Genomic DNA, 23,408 nt, shown 5'->3' with positions numbered 1-23,408 from the left:
AGTTGTCATACTGTAGGACTGTATCTCTGTAAAAAAAAAAGTTTTCTTTAGCAGCTTTTGTATGTTAATAACAAATACCTCTGGTACAAATAATTGTGTTTAACAACAGATAACTATATAATGAAGACAGATTTATTATATAGTTGAATGGGCTTTCATAAGAAAAGCTCTCTTTTTGGTTTGTTCTTTGCTTAATCTCAGAACAGATGGTGTTTGATTTGGCCTGAAAAGAAAGAGGAAGATAACTGATACTACATTAAGTTAACCACAAACTAGTACATTTGCACGTGCAATCATAATCAAGCTAATATCATCTAATCAGAAAGAGCTTTATTGCCAAGTGTGCTTACACACACAAGGAATTTGTCTTGGTGACAAAAGCTTCCAGTGCACAGACTGGATGACAAGACACAGATAACAAAATAAAAATAAATGAGTAAAAATGAATATTTAAAAACAATACAAAATAGACAAAAAGATAATAGATTGTATATTTTGAGTAAAACTTTATTCACCATGAGCCACACACCATTTGAAAAGCTTCAAAGCATCTACGGGCAATGCACTACTGTAATATCTACATATTTGCCTTATAAACCATTTCAAAAATACATACAAATAAGCCACTGTACATATGTTGTAGGTGTTTCTATAGTGATGTCAGTCAGAATGGCCCCTCCTCTTCCTCTGATCTTTCTGATCATGATTCACGGTGAGTCACTGATGTTTCAGCAACACTTTTTCAAGATTCTATATTATGCTTTTTTCAAACATTTGTTCAGTAACTCTATTGTTATTGCACACAGCCCAACAACATTATACAGCAAAAATAACACATAACAAAAACAACATGTATACCTATAATCAGGGCTGTCGCTAACAGGGAGAAAGATGGCGATGATTTTAAGGGCCCCCAGATATTGAGGGAAGCTGGTGATTTCAACCCGAGGGGGAAATCAGTATTTGAAGGTATTTGGTTCTTGTTTTGGGGAAGAAACTGCTTTTGAGCCTGTGATACAATGTCTGTGATCCATTTGTCTATGATACAATGGACCTGAAGCATTTACCAGAGGGCAGGAAGTCAAAAAGACAGTGTTTTGAAATGTTGGCTGATGACCCTCAGGGCAGTAATTTTTCTTGCAGGTGGTTTTATCTGAGGATCCTCAGGAAGTGGAAACTACTGTGTCTTCTTGACTAGTTACTAATGGTATTGGTGGGGGCACAGTCAGGAGTGTAGACAGAATACAGAAGTGGACTCAACACAAAGCCCTGTGGCACACTGAGGAAGGAAAAGAGATGGTCCTTTATCCAATGACAGATGGACTGTGAATTTTTTAAGTCAGCAAGTTTGGTGATGAATCTACCTGGGAAGACTGTGTTAAAGTATATAAACAGCATCCTCAAATAGCCCCCTTTATTAAAGATCCCAGTCAAACCCTCAGAAAGCTGGTTTGGCTTTGTGCACATGCCTCACAACATGCTCCTGCGACATGAGGGTGTGGCTACTGGAGGCTGGCTGAGATGTCTTGACTGTCTCCACTGCTTTCATCTCAATAGCTAGCAAAAGAAACAATTTAGTTGCTCTGCCAGGGAGGTGTCACCGTTAAATAGGCGTTATAGTTGGTGACATGCTGGATGCCATGCCACACCTGCTGTGAGTCATTGTTGGTGGTGGTGGCCCTCAAACAACTTCTTGTAGGCCACTTTTGCCTCCCTGCTGCCTCTCTTCAGGTTTGCTCTAGCAATGCTGTATAAGGTGCAGAGCCAGACTTGAAGTATTGTTATGTATGTATTGTTATGTTGATGTATTGTTATTCAGGGCTTCTGGTTGGGGTACACATTGATGTTTTTGTCGACACAAATTACAGTGTATGTATATTCCCCCATGTCCTGAACCTCAAAAATATCCCAGTTTGTCTGTCAAGGAAGAAGCAAGTTTCGCTCCTTCTGGCAAAGTTTTTGCCAGTCTTTGTTTTGGGTTGAGCTTTCCTCCTCCTGTATGCTGGGAATAGAAGTATGATCAAGTGATCTGATTGGTCTAAATGTGGTAGGCCCAAACTGTCTAGTGTGTTTGTCCCCCTGGTAACACATCTGATGTGTTGATCAAATTTCTGGAGAACAGCATTTAAATCTGCTCAGTTAAATTAATCAGCTATTTCACTGAGCAGGCGGCCTAAAGCTATGTTGAAGTTTGCATCTTGTGGAATATCTGACTGTGACCATAAAAACATTAAATTCACATGGTAGATACATTTGACTGTCATGTACTCCACATTGGCAGAACCTACCTATGTTTTTGGTAAATCTACCTTTTTTAAATTAATAAATTAATTTATTTATTTACTTTTTTATAGATTCATAGATTCAGTTCATCCATTTTGTGGCTAAAAGATCTGGCACTGGTGAGAAAAATGCTGGGTAGCATATCATGGTTTGTGCAGTCGTCTGGCAAGTAGGGCGATCCGGCACCCATGCTTTTGTTTTCTGTGTCTCCTACGCATTTGTCGAATTGTAAAAAAATAAAAATAAAAAAAATAAAAAATCTGGGGGGATGTTGATTGGGTGTGTGGGGGCCTGGCAACTTCTCCCTATAAGACTATAGGCCTACTCTTGAAATATTATTACTTTAATTTCTAAGATTTACATTCTCAAACATGTTTTTTTTTTTTGCAACTTTATTTATGATTTTCAACAAAACATTGACATAAGTTCAGCATTTCTTACAAAGGTTGTGTGAACTTCACCCCCCACCCCCATCCAGGTGGCATCCCCACAAAGAAGAAAACAAGTATACACAAAAAAAAATAAATAAATAAATAAATAAATAAAAAAATTCCTAACAATCAGAATGCGGGCATTGAGGAGACTAGGGACGGCAGTCAGAGAAAAGAGCAAGAAACTAAATTATCAACAAATAAAAAGACAATGAGTCAAGGAAAAGGCAGATTCTTAATATGAGTTATGAACTGTGACCAGGTTCTGTCATATTTACCCTCCAAGCCGTGCACTGTATACCTAATCTTTTCCAGAGCTAATCCCAACATCACCTCTCTAATCCAATGGACATAAGAAGGAGGGTTTTTCGCCATCCAGTTCAACAGTATCAGACGGCGGGCATGCAACGAAGCATAAGCTATTGCATTTTTATGGAGGTGGGAGAGCTTTTGCTCATCACGTGCTACACCGAAGATAGCTATCAAGGGGTCAGGTTGCAGTGTTTCGCCAGATATAACTGACAGTGATTGAAAAAATTGATGACCAAAAATCATACAAAGATGGACATGACCAAAACATGTGCCCCAAAGAAACAGGAGAATAGTGACATCTAGGACAGTTTGGTTCAACATTAGGGTATAATTTAGACAATCTGTCGTTTGAGTAATGCAACCTGTGGACAACCTTTAATTGAATCAAGCCATGTCTAATACAGAGAGAGAAGATGTGTGTATGCGCTGTATGGTATTTTTCCAGATGTCTTCCGGTATCATTTCTCCAAACTCTCCTTCCCACGCTGCCCTGATTTTGTCCCATGTATGAGGGCAGCTATCAAGAATTAATGCATAAATCTTTGATATTGCTCTTTTAGTAGGTTGACTCACATTAAGAACCAAATACAGTAGGTCTTTAGAGGGTGGAGATGGGTACCCTGAGAAAAATTTAGAGGCAAAGCTCCGAGCCTGAAGGTATCTAAAGTGGTGAGACTTAGGTAAATTATGGTTTTCACATAAAGATTTAAATGAAACAAAGCCATCCTCAGTGAAGAGATCTCGAAAGAAGACCAAGCCATTTCTGTGCCAAGCTGCAAATGAATGGTCTATTTGAGATGGTACAAAAAGATGATTAAACATTATTGGAGAGAAGCTACATGTATTTATCAAATTAAAATGTTTTCTGAATTGACCCCAGATCTTAATCGAATTCTGAACCACCAAATTTGAGTTCAGCTCAGTTAATTTATTATTAAGTGGGAGAGGGGCAGTTAAGATCGAAATCGGAGAAACTGGGAGTGTAGCTTTCAGTTCCATATCAGTCCAGACTGGACCCTCCTTATCTGCGAACATGGTTATCCAGTATGTCAGCTTAACAATATTGGCTGCCCAATAATAGAACAAGAAATTAGGTAAACCCAACCCCCCATCAGATTTAGCTCTCTCCAGGCTTGCTTTCTTCATACGTGCAGGTTTTTTGTTCCATATGAACAAAGAGATACAGCGGTCCAACTGAGCAAAATAGGATTTGGGGAGAAAAATGGGAATCATTTGAAATAAATAAAGAAACCTGGGCAGTACAGTCATCTTCACTGCATTTATCCGTCCTGCCAGGGAGAGTGGAGTTTTTGACCACCTATCCAGATCAGTTTTGGTACGATCTAAAATAGACCTGTAGTTTATACTGGAAAATAGCCTTAATTGAGCCAGCTATTTCTATTCCCAAATAAGTAAATTTGTCATTTTCAATTTTAAAAGGCAAATTTTCATAAGTGATCTGTTTTGCCAGATTATTTAATGGAAACAATAAAGATTTTGACAAATTAACTTTATATCCCGATATGTTACTAAACTTTTGTAGCCAATAGAGAAGATGGGGCATACTCTCAATTGGGTCTGATATCTGTAAAAGGAGATCATCGGCATAAAGCAAAGTTTAATGTTTTATTTGACCCCTGGATATACTCTTAATACTCCCATCAAATCTGATAGCAATTGCCAGTGGTTCGATCGCAATGTCAAACAGGAAGGGCGACAGGCAGCAACCCTGCCTTGCTCCTCTGTAGAGCGGAAAGTATTCCGAGATCAGACCATTTGTCCTGACTGCCGCCATAGGTGTTGAATATAAAACTTTGATCCACCTACAGAAAGTAGGCCCCATGCCGAATCTTTCTAAAACTGCGAAAAGATAGGTCCATTCGATTCTGTCAAACGCCTTTTCAGCGTCAAGGCTCAGAATAACTTCTGGATGTATCATTGAATGGGGGGAAAATATCACATTAAATAGTCTTCTCACATTAGAAAATGATTGCCGTCCGGGAATGAAGCCTGTTTGGTCCTCATCAGTAATGGTGGAAATAATAGGGTCTAACCTTTGTGCAAGAGTTTTGGTTAAAATCTTATAGTCACAGCACAGAAGGCTTATTGGTCTGTATGAACTACACTGTACAGGATCCTTATCTTTCTTTAGTAAGACTGAAATCGTGGCATGGGTAAGCGTCTGCGACAGATTTCCAGTAGCCAAAGCTTCATCATAGACTGATTTCAGGATGGGTGTGAGTTTAGAAGAGAATTCCTTGTAAAACTCCATGGGGAAACCATCCGGACCTGGCGCCCTTCCTGTCCGAGACAACTTGATGGCACTCGCTATTTCCTCAAGCGACAACGGCTGTTCTAGAGATGACTGAGCATCTGGAGAAAGCTTGGGGAAATCCAGCGAATCAAGAAATGAGTAGATCTCTAACGAGTCACTACCCACCTCTGATTGATATAGGGTAGAATAAAATTGTTTAAACTGGTCATTAATGACTCGAGGATTGTGGGATATCGAGTCAGCACCTCTTTCAATTCCTGAAATCATTTGTTCAGCCGACTGCTGTTTGAGCTGTAGTGCAAGGAGCCTCCCAGCCTTATCTCCATGCTCATAATATACCTGTCTGGATTTAAAAATATTTTTCTCGGCTTTCCATGTTATAAGAGTGTTAAATTCTGTTTGCAGCAATAATTTCTCCTTAAAAAGATCTGGCGTAGGTAAAAGAGCATAGCGCTTGTCAATATCTGCAATTTTGTCAGCCAGTCCTTTAAGTTGTTTAGAACGCTCCTTATCTCTATGTGCCACATAAGAAATAACTTGGCCCCTAATATAGGCTTTCATAGACTCCCACAAAACTCCCCTTGACACATCCTGAGTGTCATTAAATTCCAAAAAGAAGTCGATCTGATTGTTGAGAAATATTCTGAAGTGTTCACATAAAAGTAATTGGGGATCTAGCCGCCATGTTCGTTGGGGCACTACATTGCCTGGGAAAACTAAATCCATCTGTACTGGGCTGTGATCTGATATCACTATACTGTGATATTTGGTGCTGGAAATTAAGGGTAATAGCTGGTTATCGACAATAAAGTAATCAATCCTGGAGTAACTATGATGAACAGGGGACAAAAAAGAAAATTGCTTCGTAGTTGGATTTTTTATACGCCAAGGGTCTGATAAGCCATAAGAACGATGGAGAGAATTAATAGCCACTGCAGCTGACAAAAAAGTATTGTTCGACATTACGCTTGACCTGTCCAACTGAGGATGGAGGACACAATTAAAGTCTCCACCTAGAATTAGCTTGTAGGAGTTAAGGTCTGGGAGTGTCGAAAAAAAAATTAAGAAAGAATTGTGCATTGTCCCAGTTAGGTCCATAGATATTAGCCAATATTAATGGTGTGTTAAATAGCTTGCCCACTACAACAATATATCTGCCATTAGCATCTGATATTACTTTAGAGTGTTCAAATGGAATCCCCTTCCTAATTAGGATTGCCGTTCCCCTGGCTTTATAGTTAAAACGAGAATGATATATTTGTTTAATCCATTTACAGCTTAGTCTTTTATGGGAGTTAATGTTTAAGTGCGTCTCCTGTAGGAAAATTACATCAGGTTTGAATGATTTCAAATGACTAAATACTTTGCTCCTTTTAACCATATTATTCAGCCCTTTGACGTTCCAGCTAATATATGAAACCGCTTTTTGTTGGCTATTTACATTATCCAGAATCATAGTGCCACAATTGATAATGAACCAGTCCTACACGTTGGCTATACCTCAATACTTCAATGCCTGTTTGAGTCAAATCATAAACCACAAATAAACCCAAAACAAAACTAACAAAAACGAACAGATAAAACATAGATAAACCTCTTACCATCCTGGGCCCCTGGGCTGGTCTTCCTTAAACCTGAGACCGCCCTGAAAACTCTCCTCTCTCTCCTAGGCATATAACAAGTTTACACTAACTTCAACTCTTACATGAACTCAGCAAAGGTAGAACAAAATGTAATAGGACCCTTTTCTCAACACTATTATTGCTACATGCATGCCGGTACCCATCTGTTTACAGGCTGATACGGTTTCAAACACTCACAGTTGGAAGATAATCCCACAAGAAAAGAGTAAAATCAAATAAAATTAATGACACTTGTGGTAATAATGGGATTAAACAAACTACATTAGAAAACAAAATAAAAGTACCATTAGGGTTATAGTGACAAATTGAGACTCAGCGCTATCCACACTGACGTGGCAGAGAAAAGGGAGAAACAATGAGGAAGATATTCTTAAATAAAATATTCTCCAGGCCACATGATGTCCACATAAAGTCTCAACATATTGTAATAAGCTATGCATTGTCCAAACATAAAATGCATCCAACTGTAGTGTGGCGACGTTTACCAGTCAAAGCCTGCACAGACTACAGCAATGCTAACATGCAGCGTGATACCTGTTATGGTCGGTGAATTAACTGTCGCTCTCCCTCCGTTTCCCGTGAACGCAAATTAGTCTCAATGTAGTGCTTTGCCTTGATCGGGTCTTCGAAAGACATCTGCTCGCCAGCTGGGGGCGTGATCTTTAATGTAGCTGGATACAGGAGACCATATTTCACGCCCGTACACCGGCGAAGCAATCCTCTCACCTCGGTAAAGGCTGCTCTCTTTTTCCTGACGGCGGCCGAGTAATCTGGGTAGATGTAAAAACGCTTCCCATTGTGGGTGATGGGACCTGCTCCCATGGCCTTCCGAAGAACATCCACTTTCTCCTGAAAGTAGTGGAACTTGACGATTATTGGTCTCGGGGCATCCCCATCCTTTGGCCTCGGCTGCAGGCTCCTATGCGCCCGATCAAGCGTCGGCGTATAGTCGAGGGCTAGCGCTTCCTTTAACAGTTCAGCCACGGCTCTCTCCGGTCGTATATTTCCGAATCCCTCTTCAACACCGATTAGTCTGCAGTTATCTCGCCGCTGCCGTGACTCCAGATCATCGGTCTTATCTATCAACTTGAGCTTCAAGTGCTACAACACGGTTAGCCTGGCCATTAGCTTCCTCCTCAAGATCATCAATGCGGGTTGATAATGTGGCACTTTCTTTTTGTATTTCTTCAATAACCTTTGCAAACTCTGCGCGCACATTCAGGATTTCTGTCCTTAAATCACTCGCTAAGTTGTCAATTTTCTTGTGTAATTCACCTGCAGCTGCCATCACAGATGAGTCGATCTTGACTAGCACATTCTGCTCCGTTTGCTTTATGGCAGCCATAATTGCGCCGAGATCCGACCCTGACCCCACCTCCGCGGGCGGATCCACATCAGGCAAGTCTGGGGCATCAGGCCCTGGCCTCGGCTTGTGCGATTTAGGCATTTTGAGCAGCCTTGGACTAAAAAAAAAAAAAAAAAAAATACTACTAATTCGAAGACCTAGGCACACTAGAGACAGGTTCGCACTGAAAAGAACAAAAAGGAGAGTGGGAAAATTAAATAAATGTTCAATCCAAGCAGAGCTCACAAGAACACGTCTTCACATGTCACTGCTCAGCTGCGCCCCCCCATTCTCAAACATTTTAACTTTATTCCTGTATAATTTCGACTTTATTCTCAAAAATATTTCTGCAAAAAAATTACGAAAACTTCCGCTTGTGCGCAGCTTGTTATAGTTGCAATTTCTGATTGGGCAATTATTGTTATTTAGTTCTTGAATTATCAGAAATAGAACATTTTAAACATTTCATTTGCATGATAATAATATTTAATTTGCACAATAGGTTTTACATAATACACAGCATTATTAATCTTAATATTTACTGAGGGGATGTTTTTTGTCATTTTTTTTCAACCAGGGGGATGCCATCGCCCCGCATCCCCCCTCAATTTTAGCCCTTCTCCTATCCCCCTGACACTTGTCGGACCCAACAACAGTCCACGTAGAGCCCGGTGTCCTGGCTATCTCCTTTGGTATAGTGTCTAAGTGCAAAAATTCACTCAAGATCTGCTTAAGCTATAGTTATTTGATCGGGCATCACTGCATCAGTGCTTGCTTCCATCTTGCTTGCAAAAAATAATAATTAAAAAACTATTGTTCAGTATGAATTCTGTGTTTCAGGGGTTTCTAGTGGTGATTGGGGTGTGAGCTACAGTCCTTCACACATCTGTGCACTAAAGAACTCATCAGTGATAATGAGCTGCACTTATACATACACTACAGGATATGAGATCGAGAAAGTGTTCTGGAAAAAAATCCCTGTAAAGGGTAAAGAGTCTCCAGATCTGTCTGAGGATCCTGAATACAGTCAGAGGCTTCAGTATCTGGGAGACAAACAGCAGAACTGCACCATCAGACTGAGTCATGTGACACAGAAGGACCAACACATGTACTGTTTCAGATTCATCACTGATAAAGATGATGGAAAATGGATTGGTTATCCAGGAGTGACTCTTACTGTCACAGGTGACTTTCATGAGGCTGAGCTCTTCTTCTGTGCATTATGTTGAATAATAATCAGTGTATGACAGCAGCACTAGATATAATGTGTGTGTTGTGTTCAGAGCTTCAGGTGGAGGCTCCTGAGAGAGTGACAGAGGGTCATAATGTCAGTCTGACATGTAAAAGCAGCTGCACTCTGACTGACAGAGCAACATTCATCTGGTACAGAAACTCACAGCCATTAACTGAGAGAAGAGACAGAAACAATCAACTCCTGCTGCAGTCAGTCAGAAGAGAGGATGCAGGCAGATACAGCTGTGCTCTACATGGACACAGTTACATCTCTCCTGCTGCTCATCTCAGTGTCACCTGTGAGTACAGATTTGTTAGTTGTTTTTTTTTTTTTTTTTAAGGGTTAAGTTTATATTTGTAACTATACTCTTGATTTTTGTCTGTTTTAGATCCTCCCAGGAACGTCTCAGTTTCTATAACTGGATCTGGTGTAATAGTGGAGGGAGATTCAGTGACTCTGATCTGCAGCAGTGATTCAAACCCTCCTGCTCTGAACTTCAGCTGGTTTAAGGAGAATCAAATCTCAGCTGTTGGATCTGGACAAGAGTTTAGTGCACTACAGAGTGGACGCTTCTACTGTGAGGCTCACAATCAACATGGATCTCAGAGATCAGACGCTGTTACTGTCACTGTTAAAGGTAGAGCAGCTCATATATTTATATTACTCTTTCTGAAGTGAATCTGTTGAGATGTTTTACTCTTGTGTCTCTGTTGTAGGTCGTCTGGTGATTTTGTACATATCTGCTGGAGTGGTTTGTGGAGCTACAGTTATCATAACGATATTGCTGATTTGGTAAGATGTGTGTGTGTGTGTGTGTGTGTGTGTGTGTGTGTGTGTGTGTGTGTGTGTGTGAGAGAGAGAGAGAGAGAGAAAGAGAGAGATACTGACCACACGTCTAAACCAACATAAAATAAGTTGTGATTGGCTGTAATTGTGTCAAATCATTGTCTTTAAAGGGGATGCAGGTGGATTAAAAAGAGAAATAAAGCTGAGGTATGGATATTAATTTAATTATTAGTAATTTACTGATCAGGTAATTGAAAGTCCGAATTTGTGGCTTTTTCTATTGAGATGATTACATGCATTATTTACTCTCTGTCTTTTATTTTATTTTTTTATGTCAAAGGTCAATCATTCCGGACCTCATCATGACCGTCACAAAGCTTGCAATGATGAATTGAATGAACCTGTGTATGAAAATATTCCAGTAAGTAAGAACACAGGGCTCTCAACTCTGGCCCTTGAGGTCCCCTTTCCTGCAGAGGTTAAGCTCCAATCCTAATTAAACACACCTGAACAAGCTCATCAAGCTCTTCAGGATCACTAGAAAGTTACTGGTAGTGGGTTTGGTCAAGATTGGGTTGGAGCTGAACTTGAGTAGAGAACCCCTGCGCTAGATAATGAAAAATACACAACCTATTAACCTTTCCTCATGACTAATGTTCTTGATGCCTGTATTAAATATATCATCATTAATGTTTTCTCTTTTTCTTTCTTTCTGTCTTTTTGAACTCTGCATAAAAAGAAGAGGATGTAGTGTTTTGGACACACAGCGAACATTTTACAGCTTTCACATATCAGTTTTGTGGGTGGAGACCTGAATGATTGACAAGTGCATTTGACTGATATAATTTGTGGATAACTGTATAGATAGTTGAGTGAAAATGGAAGTAAAGAGTTAATTGATAAAAGGGTGTCTGTTAACACACTTAAGTCTGTTTTCTCTTTACACTTCATACAATCTTCATACAAGCTTGCTGCATTTAGATTTTTAATGTTTTTAACCTTAGGTGTCAGTATTTTTCAGATTTCCCATGAAAGGCTAGTTGTGCAATTTTACATGTTGGGGTGGGGGGGGAGTATTTCTGTTTTAAACCATGAAGTCTGATATTAAGCAATGTGCCAACTTTGCACAAGAGTTATGCCAGTGAACAGCTGATATAACTGTATTGAATTATTCCCTTAATATTTCTCTTGTGGGCCATACATAGTGAATAAAAAAAATTAAAATAAGAGAAATGTATTTTGCGTTAAACAGATTGTTTTTTAAAGTCAGTGCTTCAAATAAAGCTGCTATTAATTTGCATTGATGACTGCAGTGTTAATATTATAGGCCAATAATTCATTGTAGAAATTAATAGACCTGTTTTAAAAGACTTTTTAAAAAACATTTTCAATGAGGAGTAAGCTAATAGCCTATTTTTTTATTATCCTCACAGTGCGTCAAATATTTGGTGATGTGCTATAAAATTATTGTGGTGCAAATTAATTGTAATTTAATAATAAAAGTAATCTAATAATAATATTAGGCCTAATAAGAAGAAGAATGTAACAGTCCTACATTAATTGGAAATGCCTTTCGACAATATCTCTGGCTATCGACACAGTCGAGTGACAGATAAGGACAGCGTTTTGTAAGTGTTTTGCCTCGTTTTTTCATAAGACTACTGCGTGATCATTGTTGCTTGGAGAAACCTTGCTTTATTTACTGTGTGTCTTACCCTGGTGAATACGTGTTGAAGTGGCGTTTGGTTTTGCGTTTGCCTTTCGCGGGACTGGCCAGTTTCGGTCTGCTAAATAGGGAGGCGTGACCAGCTGACTTCAATCACAGGTAATCAGGCAAATATATAAGTGGTAAGTGTCACCGCGGCAGCGGTCGCGGCAGCTCTCGTGTGAAGCCTCCTCGTGTAAAGACCGACGAGTGTAAAGACCATCGACTCTACCTGCGCGACTCCACCGAGCAAGGACACTGACAGGGCACTTGAAGTATTGCTTTTCTCCCCTTCAATTTTTGTACAGCTCGTCCTCAAATACTTATTTTGGTCACTTGTAGTCACTATGTGCTTTCAGATCTCTACTATCACTACTAACACTCGGAGAACACGCTATGTACGTCAAAGGAAGGCCTCCCCGACAAATCTAAGTCCTGTCCCTCTGACCTCTACTACTACGCTCTCTATTCCAGTTGGTCTCTGGAACTGCCAACTTCATTTCTTCCATTGCTACTCATTCTGGTCTCAACCTCATGGCACTGACTGAGACTTGGATCAAACCTGAAGACACTGCCACTCCCGCAGCCCTCTCCACTAATTTTGCTTGTTCCCACACCCCTCGTACGACTGGGAGGGGTGGAGGTACCGGTCTCCTTATATCGAAAGATTGGAAATATGATCTTCAACCACCACCTACAAGTAACGGTTCATTTGAATCACATGCTGTTACTGTAACCCACCCTGTTAAAATCCACTTTGTGGTCATTTATCATCCTCCAGGTCGATTGGGAAACTTCTTGGAGGAGTTGGACGTGCTGCTATCAAACTATCCTGAAGATGGTACTCCTCTGGTACTGCTTGGTGACTTCAACATCCACCTAGATAAACCCCAGGCTGCTGACTTCAACACTCTGCTCGCCTCATTTGATCTCAAGTGAGTGTCTACTACAGCAACTCACGAATCAGGCAACCAACTGGACCTCATCTACACGCGCTGTTGCTCAGTGGACAACACTTTAGTTGCTCCACTGCACACCTCAGATCACTTCCTCACCTAGATCACTTGCTAACCTAGCACTTACTCCTGAAGTGGCACATGCTCCAGCACGGGTCACCTTTCGACGGAACCTACGCTCACTCTCTCCATCTCGCCTAGCCTCTGTGGTTTCATCCTCACTTCCTTCACTCTCGCAGTTTTCAGCTCTGGACACGAACAGTGCTACGGACACTTTTTGCTCCACTCTAACCTCTTGCTTGGACAACTTTTGTCCGCTGTCATCTAGACCAGCACGCACCACCCCATCTGCCCCCTGGCTGTCCGATGTACTCCGTGAACATCGCTCTAAACTCAGGGCTGCAGAGAGGAAATGGCATAAATCAAGAAACTCTACCGACCTCAGTGTGTATCAGTCTCTCCTCTCTTCCTTCTCTGCAAACGTCTTCACTGCTAAAACATCATACTACCACGTCAAAATTAACAACTGTTGTGACGCTCGGACACTCTTCAAAACCTTCGCTTCTCTTCTTAATCCACCTCTACCTCCTCCTCCATCGACTCTTACAGCTGACGACTTTGCAGTTTTCTTCACAAGTAAATCAAGATCCATCAGTGACCAATTCTCCACACCGCAGACTGAGGATAACTTCACAACGACTAATGCACACTCTCTCTCCTCCTTCTCCCCACTCTCAGAGACGGTCGTTTCCAAACTTATCCTGTCCAGTCATCCTACTACTTGCCCACTTGATCCGATCCCAACTCACCTCCTTCAAGTGATTTCTTCTTCAGTCATACCTTCACTTACTCACATTATCAACTCCACTCTTCACTCTGGAACATTTCCCTCAGCATTTAAGCAGGCTCGGTTAGCCCACTGCTGAAGAAACCATCTCTAAATCCAGCATTTCTAGAAAACTACAGACCGGTATCCCTTCTTCCATTCATTGCAAAGACACTTGAATGAGCTGTGTTCAACCAGCTCTCTATGTTTCTTGTACAGAACAACCTCCTTGACAGCAACCAATCTGGCTTCAAAAGCAGCCACTCAACTGAGACTGCCCTGCTCTCGGTAACTGAAGCCCTGCGACTGGCAAGAGCAGCTTCAAAATCATCACTACTCATTTTGCTGGACCTGTCTGCTGCTTTTGTAACCGTTAATCACCAGATTCTCCTGTCCACCCTCAGAAAGATGGGCATCTCTGGAACCGCACTCCAGTGGCTTAACTCCTACCTTTCTGATAGATCCTTCATGGTGTTCTGGAGGGGTGAAGTTTCTAAGTCACAACAACTTGCTACTGGGGTTCCTCAAGGCTCAGTACTTGGACGACTTCTCTTCTCCATCTACATGACGTCATTAAGATCATTCATTCAGAAGCATGGCTTTTCCTATCACTGCTACGCTGATGACACTCAACTCTACTTCTCATTCCAACCAGAAGACCCCACGGTAGTTGTTCACATTTCAGCCTGTCTGAGTGACATTTCTAGCTGGATGAATGACCATCACCTTCAGCTCAACCTTACTAAGACTGAACTGCTGGCGGTTCCAGCTAACCCATCGTTTCATCACAACTTCTCTATACAGCTGGGTTCGTCAACCATAACTCCTTCCAGGACAGCCAGAAACCTAGGAGTTGTGATGGATCATCAGTTAAGCTTCACAGACCATATTGCTACAACAACCCGGTCCTGCAAATTTGCCTTATACAAAATTAGGAAGATTAGACCCTTCCTGTCAGAGCAAGCCACCCAACTTCTTGTCCAAGCTCTTGTTCTCTCCAGACTGGACTATTGTAATGCTCTCCTGGCGGGCCTTCCTGCATGTACTATGAAGCCTCTACAACTGATCCAGAATGCAGCAGCGAGGGTTGTCTTCAATGAGCCAAAAACAGCTCATGTTACTCCTCTCCTCATCAGGTTACACTGGCTACCAGTAGCCGCTCGCATCAAATTCAAGGTACTGATGCTTGCCTACAAGACGACCACTGGCACGGCGCCAACATACCTAAGCTCATTAGTTCAATCTTATGCACCCTCCAGAAGTTTGCACTCTGCATGTGAACGACGTCTTGTGGTGCCATCCCAAAGTGGTTCAAAATCACTTTCACGGACTTTTTCCTGGACTGCGCCCAGCTGGTGGAATGACCTCCCGATCTCAATTCGAACAGCTGAGTCTTTACTCATTTTCAAAAAACATCTAAAGACTCATCTTTTTCGCCTGCACTTAACCAACTAACACTAGTACTTACCTTTTATTTTTCTTGTCAATCATATTCCAAAAAAAACACTACGTGTTCTGTACTAGACTAACTGAGACTTGTCATAGCACTTGTATACCGTTGTTGTTCTCTCGTTGATATGATTGTTTCTACTGTTCTCATTTGTAAGTCGCTTTGGATAAAAGCGTCTGCTAAATGATTAAATGTAAATGTAAATGATACAACGCAACTCAGCACAGGGAGGTTATCACGGGTTATCTGTGATCGTGGCTCCTAAATGGTAGTTTTATGTCATACAGTGAGAGAGGTTTAAAGACACCCGTTCGTAGCCTACGATCATTTTCTGATAGTGTCAGAGATTCAGCATGATCATCGCACAGTGTGTTTGCTGCTACAACCCACGTTTACTGACCAGCCAATAAAAATGTGACATGAAATCAATGCGACACAGCGCTAAAACATAAAAATGCTTACCTCAAATTCTTAACCCTTCCTCTTTTGCCGCTTCCATTTTTTTTATTCTTCTATAGTTACGTGCGTCACAGCCTGCGAGTTCATAGTTGTCATCATCATCGTAGAGACTGTACAGACATGCCATAACCAAGTTTATCAGATCCACGTCGCACAGTATGATTTGCAGTGATCTTATAGAATTGCTGAAATTGTGCAGTGTGTTTCGGGTTTAAGACGAAACGACGAGATGACAATAAGGTCAATAAACATTAACTGTGACTATATCAACATGGAATATTGTTGACGAAAAAGATGAGACTAAAAATAAAAACTACACCAAATTTATTTTAATTTTCGTCAAAAAAGGATTTCTGGGTCCAAGCACATTTACACATTTAAGTTAAACATTTAAAAACTTACGGTGTATACAGTCTCCATGCTCACAGCGTCCCAGACACAAATAATTTTTATATTTATTTATTTATATTTATATTTTCATTGTCTGGCTATCAGGAATTTCAGTATGGCGTTAAGGGTTAGGATTATAATTTTTACATTTACATTTAATCATTTAGCAGACGCTTTTATCCAAAGCGACTTACAAATGAGAACAGTAGAAACAATCAGATCAACGAGAGAACAACAACGGTATACAAGTGCTATGACAAGTCTCAGTTAGTCTAGTACAGAACACATAGCCAGGGTTTTATTTTTTTTTTGAATATGATAGACAAGAAAAATAAAAGGTAAGTACTAGTGTTAGTTGGTTAAGTGCAGGCAAAAAAGATGAGTCTTTAGATGTTTTTTGAAAATGAGTAAAGACTCAGCTGTTCGAATTGAGATCAGGAGGTCATTCCACCAGCTGGGCGCAGTCCAAGAAAAAGTCTGTGAGAGTGATTATTGAGATTATTGAGAGAGAATTTTTGGTAGTATTATATCACATTGTGAGTGTATATTAGCACCGTTTATTGTTTTCTTGTGGCATCTGATAGAGCATAGGTCTTTCAACCCCCTAATAGCACACATACATCATGGAGACATCTATTTGACATCTGGATTTACATCCGCAAGACGTATTTTTAGTGTTTGCTCATCTGCAATAATCTATAGGGCGATTTTTATCAGATGTCAAATAGACGTTTTGGAAATGTCTTTCAGATGTTTATGATTTAGAATGTATGTAAAACAGATGTCTTTTAGATGTCTGTCAGATGTCTGTACACAACAGATACTTTTTTAGCTTTCCAAACAGACATTGTGCAGATGTACCTGTGCTCTCTGGACCTGCTCCTGGGGACCCGCTGTCTTGCAGAGTTTAGCTCCAACCCTAATCAAACACTCCTGAACCAGCTAATTAAGGTCTTCAGGATCACTTGAAAAGTCAGAGGCCAGATGTGCTGAAGCAGGTTGGAAAAAAGCAGCGGCACCCGCTGAATGCCATTAAACAGCTTGAAAGATCAAAGACTATTTTTAATGTAACTCCGACTGGATTCGTCTGAAAGAAGAAAGTAATATACACCTAGGATGACTTGAGGGTGAGTAATTTATGGGCTGAATTAACCCTTCAATAAACATCAAACTTTATTGCGGACTGCTGTACATGCCTCTACTACACAAACTTTCATGTGTGCGGTTGCCAGGTATCAAGAGTTCAAATCCGCAATTCATAGCTTCTTCTCTGTTACAGTAAAAGGATACATTTCTGCCCGGTGTTTTACTTTACTTGCAACCAGGTAACCATGTGCACACACCCACTCTTCATTACAGAAGCGCCAACAATGATCTGAAAACACCAACAAACAAGTAAGCTGAAGTTTAGCGATCTCCATCTGCGATGTTTAGCTTAAATGAAAGTGTCACTCAGCCTGTCTGTGTTCTGTCAGGAGATCTCGACTATATTGTGTTTGCATTTGTGTTTGCTGAATAAATGCACTTAACTCAACCACTGTGGTTTTAATAGAGAACAATAATTGTAATTTGGAATTATTGAAATCATTGTTAGGAATTTTAATGTTGAAATATTTAGTTTGTTTTTGCTAGTTTTCATTTTTCATAATGTGGGAGTGCATATCAAAGTCTTTGATATTAATTTATATATTAAATAGCCTATAATAAATCAGTACAATAGATGAGGTGAAATAAACTGTCTGTATGAGGCATGTTTATGTTGATTTTTGTTTTTTTTTTTGATTGCAATTGGTGAAATTTAAATGTGTATTATTAAATGTTATCAATCTTTTTGATTATAATTTTGAGCCCCCGCAAAAATGTTATCAGTGTAACTACTATACAGCATGACGAAAATGTGACAAAAAATTTTTATTGACTAAATATATAAAATGCTCAGACATTTACTAAAAACTTGACTAAACAAAAACAGGACGAGGTTCACTAAATATGATAACAACTAAAAAGTACATTTGATACCAGGACTAATTTAAAGACTGAATCTAAGACTAAATCAAAATGGCTGACAAAATTAACACTAGGTCGGATGTGGTTCCCTTGCAGTTTGTGCAACAATGAACAAGGAACGGAGAGCATCTGTGTCATACAGGATACAGAGTCTGTCGGTTCAGGATTTGCATAAAGGTTTAATGCAGTTCACAGGCCTCTTATCAACACACAAAGAGGAAGAGAAATGTAGTGTACAACAGAGATTTATGATTTTAAAAACTCATAAATTTAATTTCAAGAACACGGTTGAATATTTTTTTTTCCTTCTGAAGGAACTCAGTATCTGTGGACAGTCCTGTCTTTGAAGAAATAAAACCACCACTGCATATGAAAATCATACGCATCTTCGGGAATCTCTCTGAAAATGTGAAAAACTTTGCATGTTCTCTCATCTCTTTTCACTTCCTCTTTTTCTGTTTGACTAATTCTCATGCACTGGCAGATGCTGCTTCATTTGTCCTGTCCTTTTTATGATGAGCTTTATGATGATGCTTTGGAAGCAACAATTGAGGGTAAAATGCACTTGAAAAGAGTTCATCTTCAAGACAACGCATCTTATGATTGTTAGGTTCTGTATAGCTTCATCTCTGAAAAACGGTAAGGGAGAATTTGTCTGTTTGTAGTTTATGAATTTACATTTTAAAAGAAGCATAAGAAATGTCCTTGTCCTCTGTACGTGTTCATGCTGCATGTTTAAAAGACAAAAGTTCAGTCATTGCATTAAAAAAAAATTCAAGACTGGAATTTTACGGACTTGATTTCTAAGATGGAAACTGTTTTAACATACAGAATTTGTATTTGTTTGCGCAATTAAAAAAACATTTCTTCAGTTTTGACTTGTAAATAATTGGTGAATCTCACAAAAACATTTGTTTCACCTGAGAGTCATATGACAATAATAATAATAATAATAATAATTAATGTGCATTAAACATTAAATTTTTTATTTTTACTTCTTCTTTTACTGTAATGAAAATTATTGATAGATTTCATGAGACTGACCTTCACAGAAGCTAAAATAAAGCACTGCACATTGATTGTGTTGTTGCTATGCTGATGTCAGTCCGGATGGCTTCTCCCCTTCTTTTGATCTTTCTGCTCATGATTCCGGGTAAGTCACACCTGTTTCAGCTTTTCAACATCCTCCAGCTCTACAGATGCAGGTAATTTGAATAAGAGAAATATATGTATATATAATTTCAGATGTTTTCAGTGAAAAAGCTTGGGGTGTGAGTTACAGTCCTTCACACATCTGTGCACTAAAGAACTCATCAGTGATAATGAGCTGCAGTTATACATACCCTACTGGATATAAGATCACGAAAGTATTCTGGAGTAAATTGTTAATACATGGTGAAGAGCCTCCAGATCTGTCTGAGGATCCTGAATACAGACAGAGGCTTCAGTATCTGGGAGACACACAGCAGAACTGCACCATCAGACTGAGTCATGTGACACAGAAGGACCAACACATGTACTGTTTCAGATTCATCACTAATGGTGGCAAATGGACTGGTAAACCAGGAGTGACTCTTACTGTCACAGGTGACTTTCATGAGGCTGAGCTCTTCTTCTGTGCATTATGTTGAATAATAATCAGTGTATGACAGCAGCACTAGATATAATGTGTGTGTTGTGTTCAGATCTTCAGGTAGAGGCTCCTGAGAGAGTGACAGAGGGTCATAATGTCAGTCTGACATGTAAAAGCAGCTGCACTCTGACTGACAGACCAACATTCATCTGGTACAGAAACTCACAGCCATTAACTGAGAGAAGAGACAGAAACAATCAACTCCTGCTGCAGTCAGTCAGAAGAGAGGATGCAGGCAGATACAGCTGTGCTCTACATGGACACAGTTACATCTCTCCTGCTGCTCATCTCAGTGTCACGTGTGAGTACAGTCATACTTTGCCAACTTGGGTAAATATATTCATACAGTATATGAGACATGATGTGGAATAAAGAATCCACATTGTGTAAAAGACCAAATTGGTTAGAATGTTAAATGTTTGTACAAACCCGATTTCAAAAAGTTGGGACACAAATTGTGAATAAAAACAGAATGCAGTGATGTGGAAGTTTCAAATTTCATTATTTTATTCAGAATACAACATAGATGACATATCAAATGTTTAAACTGAGAAAATGTATCATTTTAAGGGAAAAATAAGTTGATTGTAAATTTCATGGCATCAACAAATCTCAAAAAAAGTTGGGGCAAGGCCATGTTTACCACTGTGTGGCATCCCCTCTTCTTTTTATTACAGTCTGCAAACGTCTGGGGACTGAGGAGACAAGTTGCTCAAGTTTAGGAATATGGATGTTGTCCCATTCTTGTCTAATACAGGCTTCTAGTTGCTCAACTGTCTTAGGTCTTCTTTGTCGCATCTTCCTCTTTATGTTGCGCCAAATGTTTTCTATGGGTGAAAGATCTGGACTGCAGGCTGGCCATTTCAGTACCCGGATCCTTCTTCTACGCAGCCATGATGTTGTAATTGATGCAGTATGTGGTCTGGCATTGTCATGTTAGAAAATGCAAGGTCTTCCCTGAAAGAGACGAGGTCTGGATGGGAGCATGTGTTGTTCCAGAACTTGGATATACCTTTCAGCATTGACAGTGCCTTTCCAGATGTGTAAGCTGCCCATGCCACACACACTCATGCAACCCCATACCATCAGAGATGCAGGCTTCTGAACTGAGCGCTGATAACAACTTGGGTTGTCCTTGTCCTCTTTAGTCCGGATGACATGGCGTCCCAGTTTTCCAAAAAGAACTTCAAATTTTGATTCGTCTGACCACAGAACAGTTTTCCCACTTTGCCGCAGTTCATTTTAAATGAGCCTTGGTCCAGAGAAAACGCCTGCGCTTCTGGATCATGTTTAGATATGGCTTCTTTTTAGGCCTATAGAGTTTTAGCCGGCAACGGCGAATGGCACAGTGGATTGTGTTCACCGACAATGTTTTCTGGAGGTATTCCTGAGCCCACGTTGTGATTTCCATTACAGTAGCATTCCTGTATGTGCTGCAGTGCCGTCTAAGGGCCCGAAGATCACAGGCATCCAGTATGGTTTTCCGGCCTTGACCCTTACGCACAGAGATTGTTCCAGATTCTCTGAATCTTGGATGATATTATGCACTGTAGATGATGATAACTTCAAACTCTTTGCAATTTTTCTCTGAGAAACTCCTTTCTGATATTGCTCCACTTATTTTCGCCGCAGCATTGGGGGAATTGGTGATCCTCTGCCCATCTTGACTTCTGAGAGACACTGCCACTCTGAGAGGCTCTTTTTATACCCAAGCATGTTGCCAACTGACCTAATAAGATGCAAATTGGTCCTCCAGGTGTTCCTTATATGTACATTTAACTTTTCCGACCTCTTATGGCTACCTGTCCCAACTTTTTTGGAATGTGTAGCTCTCATGAAATCCAAAATGTGCCAATATTTGGCATGGCATTTCAAAATGTCTCACTTTCAACATTTGATATGTTATCTATATTCTATTGTGAATAAAATGTAAGTTTAGGAGATTTGTAAATTATACCATCTGTTTTTTACTCACAATTTGTACAGTGTCCCAACTTTTTTGGAATCGGGTTTGTATTAATATTATTTTCATTCTATATACTGGACCTCTAGATCCTCCAAAGGGGGCTTGTGTAGCATTGAGTCCATCTGGTGTAATAGTGGAGAGAGATTCAGTGACTCTGAGCTGCAGCAGTGATTCAAACCCTCCTGCAGAAATCAGCTGGTTTAAAACCTGTTAACCTGCATCCCGACGCCGGCGTCCTGAACTCCCCTTGTTTGCACTTGTCAATATTTACGAATAGATTAAATGAAATGGGACAAATTTAATCTTGACAAACTATATATCACTATGAAGATCTAAGCCTCAAGCATCGAGGACCGATCACTGTTTTTCAATGGAAAGCTTATAAAGAATGTATTTGCTAAATTTGTGTAAGCAGTACACATCAAAACATGAAGATTGAAAACGCAGTACATACCAGATTTGTCGTAATAACGAGTCATAAACACATCCGCAGCTGTAAATCCCAGTTTAGTTAGAAAGGTATGGGTCCACTGAACGAAATCTCATGGAGCACGTTTAGTCCAACGAAGCGATAACGTTGTAATATGGATATTTGTTTACGTTTCAGTTCTTCAGGGACAGATTTGTTTGTGTCCGTTAAGGAATAACTCACGCTCAGAAACTGCGTCTTAGTAGTAAAAAAAAAAATGGCATGGTTTTGTAGCATACAGTGTCACAAACAGAATGAGATGATCGACAAAAAAAAAGTGATAGATAGGTGGAAGATTGTTTATTTGAATTCTGGCACTCTCTCGTGATGCGCGCTCTGACGCACCTGTCATCTGATGGAGGCGGAACTTTTTCTTTATTTTTTTTTATTTTTCAACATTTTTTATATATGTGTGAGTGTGTTTTATGTTGAATGTGCCTGTATCTGCATGATTACCATCTGTTTGAGTGCAAATCAGCTCGCTATTACTGTGTAATCACGTCTATCAATGTGAACGCCATCTATATGAATAGATTTTATGGCGCATTTATATGATTACCATCTCTATAACTGCACATCAGCATGTATTTTCATTGTAATTCCTTGTAAATGCTGCATTTCTAGCAATCTCAGGATGTTCTTTAATTGTCATACAAAGTTAAATCTTTTTTATTTTTCTTATTTTTCTTACTCAAATTATTATTATTGTATCTTTCTAGTGCTCAAAAAATCACTTATATGATGTCTAAGCTTATGTCTATTGTTTTATAATTGAAAAAAAAAAATTAAATATGCAGTGGTATGTTTAATGACTAAAATAGTTTGTAGAACCCTTCTATACATTTGGTAAATATTTTTTTATATTTGTGGTGGGGGGGGACTAGACATAGTATCAGAAAAATGATTGCAGGAATCTCATTTTTCATGGTATCTCCTTCAGATTTGAAATAGAAACTCATGAGAGATTTGACTTTCAACCCATTACTTTTCTAGATTGCTCCAGGACTGATTTTCATGTAATTTTATATAAAAAAAAAAAAAAAAAAAAAAAATCAGTGTGGTAAAAAAATTTTCAAGGCACTTCAGTGTCTATAACTTTTAATATTTTTGAGCATTATCAATTCTGGTTGAAAAAAGTACTTCTTTCCAAAGAGACCAAAATTATGTGTGTAACACACTGAAGTAAGGAACTGTTGCAATTTTAAGTTAGGTAGGGCACTTTCAGCTGTGAGTCCCAT

General features: G+C 39.6%; 1 protein-coding gene across 2 annotated transcripts in view; it reads left to right on the top strand.

Annotated features, from left to right (window-relative positions):
* The first annotated feature begins 501 nt into the window (after positions 1-501).
* LOC122134272 (B-cell receptor CD22-like) overlaps positions 502-23,408 on the top strand; it is a 33,012-nt gene continuing 10,105 nt past the window's right edge. Inside the window, exons 1-5 of one of the 2 annotated variants that reach the window (XM_042764931.1) lie at positions 17,910-18,510; positions 18,587-18,741; positions 19,131-19,255; positions 19,348-19,689; positions 19,788-20,036. In XM_042764931.1, the coding sequence (XP_042620865.1) occupies positions 19,195-19,255; positions 19,348-19,689; positions 19,788-20,036 (652 nt within the window). In that variant the 5' untranslated portion in view covers positions 17,910-18,510; positions 18,587-18,741; positions 19,131-19,194. Of the gene's footprint in view, positions 713-9,129; positions 9,475-17,909; positions 18,511-18,586; positions 18,742-19,130; positions 19,256-19,347; positions 19,690-19,787; positions 20,037-23,408 lie in introns of those variants that run through there. The other variant, XM_042764923.1, reaches the window with a different exon arrangement.

The sequence above is a fragment of the Cyprinus carpio genome, chromosome A1 (assembly GCF_018340385.1).
Source record: "Cyprinus carpio isolate SPL01 chromosome A1, ASM1834038v1, whole genome shotgun sequence".
Taxonomy (NCBI): Eukaryota; Metazoa; Chordata; class Actinopteri; order Cypriniformes; family Cyprinidae; genus Cyprinus; species Cyprinus carpio.
Note: the sequence above shows the minus strand (reverse complement) of the source record. Positions and strands in the feature narration are given on the sequence as shown.